This window comes from Leuresthes tenuis, unplaced genomic scaffold (genome assembly GCF_036924035.1).
Source record: "Leuresthes tenuis unplaced genomic scaffold, fLeuTen1.0.hap1 SCAF_2, whole genome shotgun sequence".
In the NCBI taxonomy this organism is placed as follows: domain Eukaryota; kingdom Metazoa; phylum Chordata; class Actinopteri; order Atheriniformes; family Atherinopsidae; genus Leuresthes; species Leuresthes tenuis.
In genome coordinates, this window is record NW_027325356.1 from 37,915,475 (window position 1) to 37,933,609 (window position 18,135).

The following is an 18,135-nucleotide window of genomic DNA, read 5'->3' on the forward strand; positions in this document are numbered from 1 at the left end:
CTCTATGTGGATGGCTGACTGGAAGCTTTTTAAACTAATTTACAAGACTTGTTTGCCGCAGCTTTTGAAAATATGAAATATATTAATTTATCTTTTGTTCACATTACTTTATGCATACATTTTATATATATATATATATATATAGCACAAAACATCTAAGAATAAAGCCTGTACGTTACGTACGCAGTTCTTGCAGAAACACTCATTTTTTTGGAAGCAGACCAGTTTATTATTCTGTAGTGATGGTGGAAATGTGTAATGGATAATGTCTTTTATGTTATACTCAAATCATCAAACTAAGTGCCACTATAATTGTGCTTTATCAGCATTCAAAACATCAAACATGATGCAAATAATGAATTTCTAAAAGCACAATTTGTGTGTCATGATTTATCAAAATGAACTCTCCTCTGGACCTTTACTGGTTGTACAATGGACTGAACCAGCAGCTCGCTACTGCATGTTTTATTGATGACATAAAATGTTGAGTTTTAAGGCTTCGGAACCATCTGCCTGCTGGAAATAACTTCAGCAGCAATTGCAGATTTATGTTTAGTATCTTTGGGGTTCATGTACCCGTCAGCAGTATGATTAAAGCATCATTAACAAGATGTGGGGATAAAAACACACGTTTCATGAATTAAGTAGAGATATACTTGCATTGCATTTTATGGATTGTCCAGTGTGATAATAGCTCTTTTGGTGGTAAAAGCTGCAGTTGAATTTCATAAAAGATTGTTTGTTATGTATATATATTTATAATTATGCTCCTCTTACTTGGTCAAGTATCTATGCTTTATTTACATGTACTGAACATGTTCTTACAATACATACATCTATACAGCACTTTCACTGGCTTTATCACAAACTCAAACATGACACTAACAGTGTGATGAAAAGGAGGTTTCCCTCCTCTGGACATGGCAAGAAAGAAAGAGATCATTTGATTCTCACCAGGTCTTAAAAATAATGTGAATAGTAACCTCCACAATGAACAGCAGCACATGACACATTACTCTGCATCATTAATGATTTTGTAAAAGTAAATCGAAATGCAGCGTGTGGAAACTAAATACACTCTCGCTGCTTCCAGGGTTCATTATTTGCATCAGAGTAGTTGATCATCTGCAGGTGTGACCATCATGATAAAAGCAGATGCTTTGGAAGTTTGTTAGTCTGGAGTATTCAGGGGTGTTTACACAATGTCACGAAACAAAGACATCAGCAATTATCTTGGACAAGCAATTGTTGCTGCCCATCAATCTGGTGAGGGTTATATGACCCTTTCCAAACAATTTGGAGTCCATCATTCTACAAGTAAAAAAACAGTCTTCCCAGGAGTGGACATCTTGGCAAGTTCACCACAAAAGACCCAAATTGCAGACCCAAGAGATGTACCTCAGATGTTACATGCCTGGGCGAGCATTTTAAAAAGTACAATTAAAATAAGGCTGTACAAGTATGGCTTGTTTTGAGGGGCTACCAGGACAAAGCTTCTTTTCTCTAAAAAGAAAACAGCAGCACAGCTTAGGTGAACAAACCACAAGACTTCTGGAACAATGTCTTTTGGAAAGATGAGACCAAAGGGGAGATATTTGGCTGTAATGCACAACACCATAACCGGCAAAAACTCAACATAGCCGCACAAACACTTTGGCGCAACTTTCTAACACAGTGGTGTTTGGGCTTGTTTTGTAGCTACGTTAATTGGGCATCTTGCTGTCATTGATTGGACGAGGAACTACTCTGTAAGTCACATGTGAGCTCAGACAATTAAGGCTTTGCTGAAATTAGGTTGTATGACAAGATAATGATCCCAAACACAGCAACAGAATGTTTGAAAAAGAGAAACAAGTGTGGAGGTGACCCAGTCAAAGTTGTCATCCTGATTGAAATAATGTAGCTGGACTTTGAGAAAACTATGCATAAACTAATAAACAGCTTTGTAAAGAAGAATGGGCTTGAGTTCTTCTCCAATCATGTGACTCAGAAAATGATTACATTATGGATACTAAAGGTGGTTTTACAGGCTAATGAATCATAGGGTGTGCTTCAATATTTTAAACTTACTTTTTTTGTTAAATCTCATGTTAAATAAATGCCTGGTTGCTGTTATGGGGAAACGGTCACAGAACAGAACAACTTTTACACTCAACAAACCATTACCGAGTGAGTGAGAATTGCAGCTGAATGTGTATACTAATTATGAGCTGAAAATGATAAATGTCATGAAAACAGTCCTTTATGTCCATTTCACAATGACCACAAAATAACCAAACAGTCTATCACAGCAAAGTAATGGAGTCCAATCTACACCAGCCTGTGAAAAGCTGAAAGAAACTTGAAAACCCCTTCCACTTAAATCCTTCCACTGCACACGTTCCTGTCCTACAACAATACACACTGAGCTGAAGGGTTAATCGTAAGGCTTCCATCGTCTCAGTTTTTGTTCTACACTTGTAAAACTCACAGATTTGGTATGTCAGTATTTTCCTTGTCAATATTCTGATGGAATTTGTAGCTTCTCATGCAAACTAAGAGCTTTTCTTTGCTCAGAAACATTAAACACACACACAAAGTTAAGTTTTACCCTCCTACAGGGAGATCTGCCTAGTTCCAGATACCAATCTGTGGACTGCTGGATCCATCCTAAATGACAATATCAAGGATGAGGAGTTGTGCAAAAACCCCGTTACTTACTGACTTAAAGAGTAGAGATCTAACTAACATATTAAGATGAGCCTTCCAAATTGAATTATTGGAGTGAAAGTTGTCAGAAAGAATTGGGGCGAGAAGGTTAAACAGCAGTTTTTGACATTTCAGAACTACATGCACAAAAAAGAACCATTCGTATTATGACCAGTGATGACTGGATTGTCTCATAACAACAGCATATTTTAATATTTTATTAATATTTTAATATACTTTTAATATTAATAGATAGATTAGAAATTAATATATTTTTATTTATAAACACGTACATTTAGAGATAAGTTTTTAGATTATTATAGTAATAAATCTGTCATCCGAGTTTGTCACATCACAGACAAACGTGGTATTGACCGCTCAGCCAAACATGAAAAATGAAAAGTCATCGGTTAAATAAAGTCTCAAATCCACAGTAAAACGAGCAGCGCTTTGTGCCTTCAGAGGCTGAGGGCATGTCCGACAGCACAGGGTGTTGATCTTAGGTCAGCACAAATGAAGCACACTCGCATGGCAAATGGAGCAGAGTTGCTTTGAACTAATGCAAACTGCTCAGATGTTAAAATGTTTTGATTACCTTCCAGCTGTGGACTAAGTTGCCAACATTAGTAAACTGTGAAACTTTCATTCTCATGTCGGTATTCTGCAGACACGCATCGGTGCAGCGTGAACACACCAGGGAGAAATGAAGAGACAGTCCAGCACTCGGAGCAGTGCATCAGTGTATCGAGCTATCTCAAGTAACAAGTGAATAATGAGGAGAGTGTTGGCAGTGATCCTGCACATAATGTATCTACTGATCATGCTTACCGCTGAAACTTTGGTTCTCTCAGTAGGTTGTCTTGCCCTCAGACCTCCGTAATGTACTGCTGGTGCGTTGCCAGGTGGAGCTGCATTTCAGCTTTACTCTTCACAGAATGAATCCAGTTTTTCTTGTTCTCAATGTTTATCTGCAGTTTAAGTAGACAGACTGACTTCTACCAATTCTGACATCCATGGAAGATTAATTTCCTCAATGTAGGCAGAACAGTTAGTTAGCAAGTCGTTAGTCCGAGGCAATGTATCATAGCAGGCCTGTCGATAACATTCCAGTGTGAGGGGCGGGGTCAGATTCTGTTCACTTTATATTCTCAATCCAACGATGTCATGATTTATTTTTCACTTGTCCTAAGAATCATGAGCAGACAATTTCACTCTTCAGTAACAGACAGTTTACTGTATCCATTTAAATTGCAAGTTATAATGTGCTCAAATTGAATCATCTCCAAGAGGCGGTAATGCTTTTGCACCGCACCATTCAGGATACTGTGAAAGCAAATCACTGAACCTGCAGTAAACTTAGCAGAACTTGTATAGAGACACTGTTAGTTTTCTTGCAAGCTCAACTGAGCCGCATGTCGGTCAGTTGCCACTCTAAAAGGACTGTGATAAATAACACGAATAAAAATGCCTGGCTTTTTCTGATCAGAAAGATTTGGATATTTTACCATTCTGTTCACTTAAGATGGTTACATTTTCAAATAACCTCCTTCTGCTCTGAATAGTTGTTGTTGGCAGTTGGCACAGCGAATTATTATTTATGGAGGCTGTGTGACATTACTGTGTCAGCTGTTAGGAGCATTTATAAAATGACTTTTTCCGTTTGCTAGAATTTCATTCCTTTTTAAAAATATACGGGATTTCAAGTTTTTGATATAAACTCAGTCTTTTGTCTGCTTGGCTTACACACAGCCATCTATTTATTCCTTTATTTTTTTTTACAAAACTCTCTCTGTCAGAGAACGGTGGTGAGAGGTAGGACCCAGATGCACTTGTGAATTAACAAGACTATGATTAACATTGGCTGTGGGTAAACAAGACTATGGAACGAGACTTAACTTTGGCGACTGTGGCATGTGGTAAGTGAAAGTGAGGATTCCACGATGAACATGAGTGAACCAGGAAACTAAATACTGAGGAGGGTGATTAGTGAGTGAGGGCAGCTGAGGACAATGAAACAGGTGACATGAGCGAGACTAAGTGACAGGGGGAAAAACATGACCAAAAACATGACAAAAGACCTGAAACAAGGTTTAACAAAACAGAAACTGTGACACTCTCTCTCTTGTAAATAATGGATATGTTGCTCTCTGACTGAACCATTCTGTCACTCTACCTTTCACTTCCTGTTCTTACGCTTTCTTTTGCTCAGTTTCTCATAAATCACTCACAGAGGTATCAAGCAATGCGTCCCACTGCACTGGTATTTGTGAGTGCGAGCTTTTCGGATTTCCCCAAAAAAAGTACACTGATCCGCTAATACGCTGATTAGTGCGCCAAAATGTTCATGAGATGTGATTAATTGTTGTGTTCCGATATGTCGCAGCACAGTTTGCATCCTGAAGAGGAGCAATGTCAGTGAGTGAGTGACTGAGTGACTGAGTGACTGACTGACTGACCGACCGACTGACTGACCGACTGACCGACTGACTGACTGACATCGACTTAACTTTTATATATTATTGTAATTGTACTGAAGTAAACTCTATTCTTGACTACTTAACGCTGTGTTTCAGCATCTCTGTGAAAATGTGTGCACACACGCAGCATTTTACACTGAATTAATCGTGCACGCCGCTCATGAGCTCGTGTCTTGAAGAAAACCTCCCAGCTTCAGCGTGATTGTCCTTATTCCTCTGTTCTGTCCTGTTTCACGGCAGAGTACTCACTGCAGCTTACTCATATCGCACTTATTCATGATCCTTAACAGAAATGGCAATCCACACTCCAGTTGTTGCAGGAGGTCTGAGCATTCATGAATTGCTGCATAATTGCTGTCTCTTTTCTACATCGTTGTTGTTCTCAGGACGGGAACTTCACCAAGACTGAGATCATGTCAAAGCCAGTGGGTCAGATTGTTGGACAGTCCTCCTTTGTCGACTTTGGTAAGTATAAATTAGATTTATCATTTGCGGTCTATTTGACTGTTAAAAGTAACCAAGAGACTGTAATCAGTCCAAATATAACATCCTTCCTTCCTCTAAGTCCTGTGAGCTCCCTTTGCATTTGGCGTCTTCTTGTTTTGGTTTTGTCACTTACACTACAATAATATTGTTGCATAACTTTCTTTTCCTATTCACATATAGACCACAAACACCCCCCCTCCCCCCCAGACAAACATATATACTCTGATTCACACTCACAATCCCACATTGAACTAGATCTTTAGATCTTTTCTGAACATCTTATCCCCTTAAGCAGTCTTGGCCAGTAGTTTTCATTGTTCAGCTCAGCTTTACATTTATCCTCAGCAAATCTCTGCTGGTTCTCTAATCTCCAGGCTGCAGCCTGTGTACCACAAAGTGGTCCCTGGTCATTTTGTCAGAGCTGCCATCTCAGCCAGGGTAGGAGTAGAATCAACCCAATCTCATGGCCCAAAGTATAATAGCTATGCTGGTCCACAAAGCAAAATAAAGACTCCAAAAGTATACCATCCCTGTGTTTTTCACTCTTATCTCCCTTTGTCTGTATAGAGAGGAACTTTGCATGCTGACATTTAGGTTCAGTGTCCATCCGTATTCTCAATTTGTGATAATGTCACTGCACCATGGTGTTTTTAATCTGCAGCATTTTACTATATGACAGTGTGCACAAGTTGAACTCTCTGGATTTGATTGTTTATGAGGCAGAGCTGCTGCTTACCCAGAAGTAAGCGGCAGCTCTGCCTGCTGTGCAGATTAGAGCAAACAATGTCAAACTGTAAGTAGCTCTTTGTTCATGCAAGATTAAAACAAATTATATTAAACGCTTTTCTCTATTTAGACACAGCGAAACCTGTCCACTGTCGTAACCAAACTGTTTTCTTTTTCTTCCATTTAATCACAGTTAAGTCTTTTTACATTGTTGTCTGTTGTAAAACTGTCAGAAGTCAGATTTGCATTTGGTCTGACTTTGATCTATGGTTTTATCTATGGTTCGTCTGACTAAATGTGCTTTCACAGCTAACCCTCTGAGATTATCTTTATATCAAATTGACCCTAAATTATCGAGCTGTATGCTTATTCTTTTTTTCTTGGCCCATATTAGGTTGCTGCCATCCTAATCTTTTTTTCATAAGTTTTAAAATGAAGATGAACTTACTGAATTAACATATTTTTTAAAAAAATTGATTCCTTAGATGTGTTTCTGGTAGGTTTCAATGCATTAACTGAAAATACTAAAGACGTTATGAGGTGCTGCTCTTCCTGCCACGGTGTACAATGTGTGTGTGTGGGGGGGGGGGGGGTGCGTGTGCACGTGTGTGTGTGTGTATGCTTGTTAGACAGATTGAAATAGAAAGGTCTATCAAAGGTAGTTTGCTAAAGTCCTTTTAAGAAAAGAGTTAAATGTTATAAATGTTTCATGATGGTCTCATCAGGAGGACAGAACATAGCAGAGCTGGGCTCAGACAGACGGAGACGATCAGAGAGAGGCAGGAAGTCCCTGGTTTTGTTCTTATATCAGTGTTAGGAAATTTGAAGCCCTTTCACATTTTGGATAGTAAAAATATAAAGATGACATTTTTGCTGAATTTTGTTAGTTCTGCATCTGGAAAGAATCCTGGGTCTGCTCTGATTCTTTGAAAGAGGTGGAAGTCAGTGAGGGAGAAAATCTGAGACTTCAAATAGCAACACAGGGGACAGGGCACACTGAATGATGATAAAACTACTGAAGCAACAATGTCCCCCTGGACATTCTCTCTCAAAGATTTTCCTTTTATTCTTTTTCCCTCAGATCACTTTCTCATTTAACTTGACCAACACAACAGCTGGACTGAATACACCACATTTACAGAACAAAAAGTATTCTCCTTGCTCCAGCCTCTAATGAGCTCATCTCCCCTCACAATGGCTCTCTGTCCCCATGCTTTACAGCCAGAATGACAGCAAACTTCATTTTGGAAACCAAGTGAAGTCTGCTGCTCGATCCCACGTCTTGTAGTTTGAAACATTTCTCAAATTAAATCTTTTCCATGTGCAGAGGACTTGGCAACTGTCATTTGTTCATTAGATTACTTTCAGTGTTTTGTCTTAGTCAGAGCAACCTATTCAAACTACAGTTTGCACACTTACAGCCACACTTACTCATTAATACAATGAAACCCACTTTTTTTCTGTCTCTCTCTGTCTCCCTTGCCATCTTGAAAAAGTCTAAAATAAATTTGCATGTTTGTAAAAAACTCTTTTCATTGTTTTAGTAGCAGCAACTTGGGGCAGCTATATGTCCGCAGGGTAAATGCTCTGCCTGTCAACTGGAAGCGTTTCTTTTTCCTTGGACATCGAAGTCTGCTGCTTCATGCTTACCATGCGTTTACAGTTTTGCAGACATTGATCTGTTTACTCTATTACTTTCACTCGGGTGTAAAGGAATTTTGAAAGGTGTGTTTTTATTCATTTTTTAATTTTATTTGTTGTTTTCTCATTTCATCAGAACATCATCTTTGTCCGTGACCTTATCGCTCAGTTTGAGCTATGTGCCGTCATTAGCTTTGTAATTTTCAATGCATTTTTAATTAATTTTGTGCGTTTGTGGTTCACATGCACACAAGTGCCCGCGCACAAGCAGCTTTACACTGATAAACACATCCTTATTGGCAAGATTAATCTTTTAATCTCATTGCAGCCAGGGGTGTCCATCAAATATTTAGTGAGCAAACCTCCCCTCCCCCTTTTGGCAATGATCTATGAGCCAGAGGCGAAGTGACCCGTTTGCTGTGGTTGTCTGCGTGCAAACAATCTTCTTTTTCTTATTGTTTAAATCTCCAGCTTATCTCAGCTAAAACTTTTTTTTTCATTTATTTAATCTTTTCCTTATTTCTCTCCTTCCCTCTTGGTTTGGAAATGTCACATGAAGACTTTGCCCTCGTTAGCTGGGGAATGAAGCGTTTTAGGGTCGCACTTCTAATAATCCCTTAGGAGTGGGATGCCTTGAAGGATCTACTGCCTTTTTTTCTTTTTGTTCAATTTGTCTGCTTCACTCAGCCCCTCCTCAGCTGTCGTTGTCCATCTTTATTTCTCTTGATCATCCGTATATCTCTTATCTACGGCATACTCATTTCATGCTTGCTTTTCTTCTCCTGCTTTTATTCATCCAAACAGCTTAAAGTGTCGTTAGATCTTCAGATTTCATTATCGCAACTATCTTTCCCTCTCCTGTTTATCTTTCTTTTTCTTGAATATTGTCTATTCATAATAGCTTTATTTATTACTATTCTGGTAAGAGATACTAAATTAGTCTTTTACAATATATGGACAAACACCATCTTGCATAACCTGATTAGAAAAAATTGTTATAATGATGGTGTTATAACCTTCAGCTGAGGAGCTGATTGCAGTTTAATTTTAGCCACATAATCAGCTGATTAAATTCTTTAAATTGAAACACAATTAATGCCACACCTTATAGCCTCACAGTAGTTTATTGAACATTGTCAGGCACATGAAGAAATGTTCCACACTAACAAAAGCCGAGTTGGGATTTGTTATGAAAATCAATGAGGCTGAATAAAAGACTCTATTCAAGTCAGGATATTGGCTCTGACAGAAAATAACAAACCTGAATGGGAACCTACATTCTCTCATGAAAAATTCCTTGAATATTTGAAAGCCATATGTCCAAGACGGATCTCTTGCAGCCTTAATTTTTTAAATTTTTTAAAAAAAAATTATGCGTATACCTGATCAGAAACACATACACAAAAGGAATGTTGCCTTTTGTAAAAGCTGCAAAGGCCATGTCCTTCTGCTTTGCCCCGCTAATATGTGTTCTTAAATTGTCCTCCGACCTACAGAATTAGTCTCTGCCAATATAACTTTGTCACACTTATCATGCAGTGTTGGTCTCTATTTTTGCCCATCTTAACTAGTATTTAGCTTCTCTTTAAGCTAATTAAAGTCTACACTTTGACTTTACCTGAAAAACTTCAATCACTTGCTGTGGGTGAACCAAAAAAAGAAAGTAGTGAGAGTTGGGAAAATGATAGGGTGAGGGTAAATTGCACATTTCAAAGGTGACATGAAGTGAGATGAAAAAGAAGATAAAATAAAGAGGCACCAAGGTAGATGATCCGAAAAAGGATGAGGAAAAGATGACAGCATGGATAAAAAAAATAGAAGACGAGAGAGAATGAGAATGAGAGACAGTAGAACAGAAAGCTGTACTGCATCCCCGTGTGATCTGGAGTGGGAATTATTTCCATCACGCATCACACTGTCAATTCTCACTTCATCTCCACTTTCCCCAGCCTGTCCTCTGCGACATTTTCTTCCACATAAAATGTGTCAACCAGACTTTTTGTTTCCGTAAGGATTTTAGAATTAAAAATGGCAATGTTATATAAGTGATTGCACAGAATATTAGGCTATATTATGATAACATAACCTAATAATTCCACCACATTATTTCCAGCTCTGCTTGTATTTGTCTGTGTTGTTTCTTTGCTGTCGGACTGCAACTCTGTCAGCTTTCTTCTTTCTAAACATACATTTGGCTTTATCTTGGGATTCACCTGGAAGAGCTCATTAAGTAAGCTGTCTTAGCTTCGCAATGACTAGCTATTTGAAAGCAGTTTAGTCTGTCATACGTTTTACCCTTCTGTGTGAACGTAAGTGAAGTTATTTCTTACTAGATTTTTGGTTAAATGTTTTTGTTTTTTTAACTGTGTAATTTGTGTCTTATATTTGATCACAACAGTGCATTTTGATGTATATCATCAAACTATCATATGTCTTTGACGATTCCAGTCCATTTAAATCTCTCTTTTGACTCAAAAGCAGGTGATGCTTTTTGGCTTTGTGTTATTGGTGAAACGGGCCAACCTATGTCATGAACAGTGTGTGAGAGTTTCTCATCTAACACGCGTAGATTAATATTTGAAAGTAACCACACCTTCCAGGGCGTTGAGCAGGACGTGTTAGTGATTTATAATGAAACAGAATGTTTCTCAGAGAAGCATCTTTCCACAGACGGCACACACAGCCTAATCTTGAGGTATTCATGCACCTTTTTATGTGTATTTGAATGCTCACAGATGCGTAAGGGAATCCGTCCACACACCCATGTTTGTGTGCTGGTGGTTCTGTTTCCGGCCCTACACTCTTAATAGATGCGCAGCATATGCCAGACAAAACACGACCATCTGCCTTATCACTGAGGTAATTGCATTTTTCAAAGTGACAGCGCTCGATGCATAATTCATCATTAGGTAAAGCACAGCGAAGTCCTACATCCAAGTGTGTCACCAAACATCAGTGCAGGTAGAATGCAGGGAGGCTGCTCTGCGACCAGCAGCTCACTGTGATGGGGTGATTTTTGAGACAGCGAGATGAGAATGTTTTTGGCAGTGATATTTCAAATGGGAATGGCTGTCATCCTAATGCGTGTGTATGTCTGTGTGTGAAGGAGTGTGCTTGCAGGTAAGACAGTGTGTTAACAGTATACTTTCTTTTGCTCTTCCCTCAGGCGTTCTTTCTCCATTCTACTTATTATCTCATGTTCTATCCAGTCTCTCCCTCTTTACTGTCTGCCTTATTTTCTCCTCAACCAATACTCCCCATCTCATCTTGCATTTCCCTTTTCTGTATTTTGATTTGACTGACTTTTTTTGTCCCGTCTTATTTACCAATGTTACACTGCTTTCTCTCTCTTGGTGTCAATTTGTTATCACTTTCTCTCTGTCTGTGACTCCTTGAGATATCGATGTACCTTTTAAGAAAGATTTATTTTCTTGGCTTGGCTAAAGTGGATTTTCTAAGAATGATCATTTAGCAGCATACACATATATTTATGGGAGAGACACCCCTCAACATGATTTTAATGAAGGAAAATTCAGAAATGGTGGAGATAAAATGACCTAATTAAGCCCCATTTTGGAAAATCCCTCCCACATAGTGTTCTTCCAGTCCTAGTAGAAAAGTCTCCTGGGTTTACAGTTTCTGAGGTCAAATTTTGATTTGCACATTTTTATATGCAATTTAATGCAAATTGCAAAGTACATCTCACATAAAAGTGCCCTTTATTGAAGATAAAAGCCAAGAGTTCTCTCTAATTTCAATATATGTTATGCAAAAATGAGGCATGACTGGTTATCGACAGTATGTAAACCCATCCAAAGCAATCTACACACTAATTAGCACTTTTGAATAAATGAATTTATAACTAATAGATTGCAATAAATTTGCTCATATTTATGGAAAAGGAAACTCGAGTTTTCAGTGTGTGTTTGCATCTACCATAACAAAAGTATTGAGGCGAGAGAGTGTGGACGACGGGGGGCCCAATGGGAGAGATCTGTGATAAAGCTACTGGCTGAGATGAAAGATATGGGGGGAGGTTATTGTAGGTTGGCTTACTCACCACCACAGCTGTGGAGGTGGCAATGACACAACTCTCAGAGAGAGCAAACTTGTTGTTAACTTATTAGCACCTGGTTTTAATAATTTGCACAAAAATTACCTCAAAGTTTTTTGTTATTGTAAAAAATGCAAGATGCTTTGTTGAGAAAGACTTGAAGCAACCTTAAGACAAATAATTAATTTTGGGTAATGATTGATAACGGGTAACATTTTATTCCAGAAGAAGGGGGATTTCCTTAGAGACTGCCATTCAGTCAGACTTCCTCTGACAAATTGAGGTGTCTCCCCCTGTTGGCCCACATGAAAAATGGAGGTTTCAGACACATTGGCTTTACATCTCATACTCGTAGGATATGTTCATCTTCGTATAGAGTCAATGATCAAATCATATTATTTCTGATGACGCACAGCTTGAGATGGTCTCCCACCAACTGTTCTTGTGCAAGCTGTTGTTAGGACTGTACACTATCTATTATGAATGCCTGTGGGTCACAGTGCTTGTCCATACAGTCTCTGTATGACTCCTTCTCGTCTCTTGTTTCCAGTCTTTCTCTTTTCATTTGATGTTTTCTTCTGTTTTCCATCTTTGTCTTTCACACATCCTTCTCAGGTCCCCCTCTCCTCCCTGCCTTCTTCATTTGTGCCCAAAACTGCTGCTTCCCTCCACGTCTGTCAGCCAATCTCCGTCACACCACGCATCATCAGCAGGGAGGGAGAGAGGAAAAGCGAGAGCGAGAGAAAAAAAAGGGGGTGGAGGGCAATAAACAGTGAGAGACAGAAACTTGAAGACTGAGAGGAGAGTGATGGAAGGAAAGATAATGAAAGGCAGAGAAGTGAGGTACAAGAGAAGGGGAAACTGGAAAGAGGACAAGTGAAGGAGAACATAACAATCATAACTGACCGATGAATAGATATGTTGATGGAAGATTTTCATAAAGGAGAGGGCAGATGGGACAAAGGGAGGGTCAGCTGAGGTGTGTGTGTAGCAGAGCTGAGGCATCAGAGACAGAGTGATGATTAATAACGTCTGTAGAACTAAATTAGCACTCGGTCTCCCACTATGTCTACTTGACACTTTGTTTTACTCCCCCAGTACAGTGGCTTGCAAAAGGTTGAACCTCATTGGCATTTTTCCCTGTTTTGTTGCCTTACAACTTGGAATTAACATGGATATTTGGTGTGGGTAATCGACACATGCCAACAACCTGAAAGGAAGCAAAAAGAAAAAAATATATAAAATACTGAAAACTTGAGTGTACATAACTGTCCATTCACCCAGTCAGTGGAGCCACCTTTTTCAGCAGTTACAGCAGCAAGTCTCTTACCGTATGTCTCTATGAGCTTGGCACATTAAGCCACTGGGATGTTTTTGCCCAATCTTCAAAGCAAAATTGCTCTGGCTACTTCAAGTTAGATGGATTCAGCTGGTGTACAACAATCTTTAAGTCATGCCACAGATTCTCAGCCGGATTGAAGTCTAGGCTTTCCATTCCAACACATTTAAACAATTCACTTTCAATCACTCAAGTGTTGCTTTAGTAGTATACACAAGATTATTGTTCTACTGGATGGAGTCCCAGTCTCAAATCTCTGGAACACTAAAATTGGTTTTACTTGAGAATTTCCCTGTATTTAGTACCCCTGATTCCCTCAGCTGTGACAAGTTTCCCGTGCCTGCAGAAGAAAAACATGCCCTCTGCATGATGCTGCCACCACCATGCTTCAGTGTGAACGTGGTGTTTTTCTTGATGGCCAAAATTTTCCCTTTTAGTCTCATCTGGCCAAAAGACCTTCTTCTGTGTGTTTGGCGAGTCTCCCACATGCTTTTTCATGAACTTGCCTCTAAAGAATTTTGTTGTTTGTTGTTGTTGTTTTTTTCGTTTTTTTGGCCGCTAATCTGTAAAGTTTATAGTGGACTTACAGACAGATATCAGTCTCTGCTATGAAGATTTCGAGCTCCTTTAGCGTTATTTTTGCTCTCTTTATTCCCTTTCCGATTAATGCGCTCCTTCGCAGGTCTATGTTTTTGGTGGATGGCCCTCTTCAGGCGGGTTTGTTGCAATGCAAAGAGCTGGCTTACATCCACAGACCAGACAAAAACTTAGGTGCAAGCAACAGAAAAAAAGTAAGCTATGCCTCTGCAGCGAGTTTAACCAATCACAAGCTAACTGCCTAAATTCACCCCTTGTCTTAACATAGTGACCAGCAGTGAGAATTTTAAGGAGCAAAGCCTGGTGGCGAAAGAAAGCAACCACAAACCGGTAGCTGCAACTAAACCAAGGATGTATTCTGAGACAAGCTGCTCCAACCATGGCCCTACAACACTACTAAAATCCCAAACCTGACGAAAGTCAAAGGGGAAATGCCACTAAACTTCATAGACATGCAGTATATACAAACAACACTATATATTGTGCACCACTTACCTTACGCTGAGCTTCACTAACAGGGGTCAAACATCACCATGCAAATACCATAAACAGCTGCCAGAAATGCAAAGAACCACATGCATACCAGACATTGAACTGGGAAAGCACCAAGGAAATCCTCCAAGTGACTTCAACTATGACGACACATCGTTCATAATTTTCATAATTCAAACGTTCTAATTATCGTTATAGAATTATTATAGAATTATAGAATCTAAATATCTACCGAAGGACGCCGACTTTCACCAAACTGCTTTCGGTGAGTAGATGAATGTATTTCATGCCAGAAATAAGGGTAGGTTTAAAAATAATCCTTTAATAAGCCTCTATAATACTGGGTCCTACAGCAAACACATGCAAGTCCAAATCTTTTTGTTTCGACATCCCTGCATAGTTGATGCTTAAATCTGTCAAACTCCTCAACTTATCTTTGCAGGACAGTCTTTTGTCAAATCTTTTTGGATTTAACCCTAATGACATCATCATCACTATTTTCTCTGACTTGAATTTTTCCACAGAAGATGTCATACCACTGTGTTTACAGAGCTGTGATTGTCATTGTTGGGGCAGATCCTAGCATATAGGGGATATGTAGTGAAAGTCGTATGAAAACAAACATGTGAACTTCACTTTTATTTTCCATAGTTACTTCAACACTTATTCACACAAAAAGTGACTGCTTCGTAAATTTACAGAGGTACAAGTAAGCCCAGATTAGGTGTGTTAGAGGTCTTTGGAGAGGAGGTGTTTTCTGGAGATTTGAGTCGTTAAGACATTCTTGAAGGTGGAGAGTGCTCTCGTAACACTTGGCAGCTTTTTCATAATCAGCTGACTTAATTGTGGAACCACAAATGAGAAGAATCTGGATTGAGACTTTGTAGTATGACGGGATGTATAGGGATAGTAGTACTACATGGTGTACTTTAGGGTTGTGTGACTTAGATTAGACAGCTGGGTCCAGACACTACAGTCACTGTATAGGCAAACATTAGTGTCTTGAATTAGATTTTTTGCTGCCTGTGGAGTTCAGTTAGAAATGGAATAACGTGTCCTTTTTGGTTGATGAAACACCAGATGTACCGCTGTGTTCATGACCATTTTACGGGCTTCCATTGTGCAAGCAAAATAAAGATGTGAAGCAATATGTGAAGGTTTGAGAGTATTATCTAAATTAATTTATACTTCAAAGCATGATTTTTACATATGATGCATTCACTGAATGTTGACTTATTAGGGTATTAAAGTATATGTTCTTATCTATCCTACTTTTACTTGCTCTCTCTCTTCATTCAGTTGCCCCCAACAACCACGTTCAGTTTCTCCTCCTCCCCTGCTTTGCATTGTCATTCACCATCAGTCATTCAGTTTCCTGCTTCCACATGGCACAACATCTGTTTGGGAGTGCTCCTCTTGCTCTGTTGAAGTCATTATTATTGCATAGTATTCAGACTAAACGTACAATGAGATGCCTTAAAAAATGCAACAACTTTGTCTGCTGTCGGTTTATATAATGACCCCTGAAAGCATCTCTGTGTGCTGTGTCTTTATGCTCGACCTAATATATGAAGTTGTGCATCGTGTCATTTTTAATGATCTTTCTTTTATGTTGGTTTGTTCCCTTAGTTTTTTTTTAAAGATGTAGAGACCTTTTTCACATATTAATAAAGATTAGATTAAAAATAGGCAAGTAATAAGATCCTTACTTGGTTTATTGTGGGGTCTGAATAAGCCATGACTGAGCGTGAAAGATTTATACCTGTGTCCTGGAGCTTGAACCCTGGATTATTATTGACAAAAGCACCTGTGATTTTACTGCTTTGATCATTCAGTGCATCTGCAGTGCAAAATAAGTAGTTGCTGATATAGATTGCAATGATTGAATGAAGATTAGTATAGCACTTTAGAGTATATGATGTAGATCATGTCACTGGTCACCTGGCTTTTCTGGCTCTTGAGCAATAAGGTGAATTATAATTGTGTCTGTTATCACTGATTTAAAAAGTAGTTAAAGCATTTGTGCTTTAGTCAGCATCACTAGCTTGTTTTGATTTGATGGTTTTGCTATTTAATGTCTGTGATTTTGCACACATATGTGCAATTTCTAAAAGTGAACCTGGTGCAGTTAAGTGTTTCTGCCTTGTACTGTTGTTTTGATTTGAAATACTCTGAAAGTCTTTTTTTGCACATTAAATGAAGCCTACATTGTATTTTATTTGGATTATTTAAATATTATCAAAACAAATGTATACTAATTAATAGTAAGGAAAAAGAATAGTAGAAAATCTTACATCAAGTCAGCTGACATTAAAAGGCATCAAAGAGACGGGTACAGCTTGAGTTTGTGTTTGCTTATGGAAAACAGGCAGGTGTTCCTGTGATCCAAGTCACACATGAAGAAAAAAAATGATTTCTTTTGTTGCCAAAAACTGTGCTACGCTCAAAGCCAACTCCAGAACAAATCTGAAGCATTGAGGTAGCGTGAAAATATTAAAATAGCACACTTTTGGAAAACAAAGCATCACACCTCCCTTTTCTAATCCAACATTGTTGCTCCCTGATCTCATGCTTTGTCTCTTCCTGGCAGATGGTGATGGCTACCAGGACCACCTCCTCCCAGCATGTATAGATGATACCTGTCAACAGAGTGTCATCTACCTCGCCAAGTCGGGCTCAAAAGAGGTACACACAATTATTTCCACCACTTCTTTGTCTCTTCATTCTGCTCAAATCTCTCAGACACATCTTTTCTTGTACAACATTGCTCTGCTTGACTTTCAGCCATACTAGCAGTTTTAATAACCTCTCAGAGGGGGCATGGATTGGATCACAAAGTCCTGTTGTCATTCCTGTGTGAATAATGTTTGCTGTACTATTTACCATATTATTACATGTCATTTATTCCTTAAAAGGATCCGGTGAACAGATTCTAAGAGTCTTGCTAATATCATTTTTCTGACTGGGTGTCTAATTGACTTTTTCTCACACCCTCTCAAAACTTAATTTACTACCGTAAACACACAAGCAGACAAGCAAAATGTTTACTATTCATACACTGGATTTGAGTGAACGCTAATTACGCTTAAGAGAACAGAAGAGTGAAAGAGATTTGCAACCCTTTTAAAGACGTGAGTCTGTACAAGAAACATGTTTCCTATGTGGCTGAAAATCTGTAAATAAGACGAAAATATAATTGTACATGTGTGATATGTGTTGAAGGGAGAGAAAATGAAGAAAAGTTATTATTGGTAGTGATGAACGACAACACTAATTCTCCCATGTGTTGCCAAATTGGACGATACTTTTTCTAAACAGTCCTACAAAACAGTAGTTGTATCAGTAGTTTATGAAGAAAATTATGATTTCTGAAAGGTTTTACTGTCACAGTCCAGGATCAATCAGAGAATTAGTTAGTTGATAATTAATCTTTTCTTTTGAAACTGTTTTACCATCATAACTATACCTAAATTCACTGTTTATGAGTCAGCTTTGTCACGGTTAAAACTTATTGCTACAATTTCTCTTTCTCTGCTTGAGTGGAAGGCAGAAACTGTAATGTATTTTAACATATGAGCAGTGCTGCTTGAAGCCCATTTTACCAATTATTCCCCTGCAAAGCAGCACATTGTTCC

At 38.7% G+C, this 18,135-nt stretch overlaps 1 protein-coding gene across 1 annotated transcript in view; it reads left to right on the forward strand.

The window, feature by feature from the left end:
• The window catches only part of itfg1 (integrin alpha FG-GAP repeat containing 1), a 138,986-nt gene that overhangs the window by 30,537 nt on the left and 90,314 nt on the right, over nucleotides 1–18,135 (forward strand). The window contains exons 8-9 of the mRNA XM_072381006.1: nucleotides 5,552–5,630; nucleotides 17,091–17,185. Coding sequence (XP_072237107.1) covers nucleotides 5,552–5,630; nucleotides 17,091–17,185 — 174 coding nt within the window. The remainder of the gene's footprint in view (nucleotides 1–5,551; nucleotides 5,631–17,090; nucleotides 17,186–18,135) is intronic.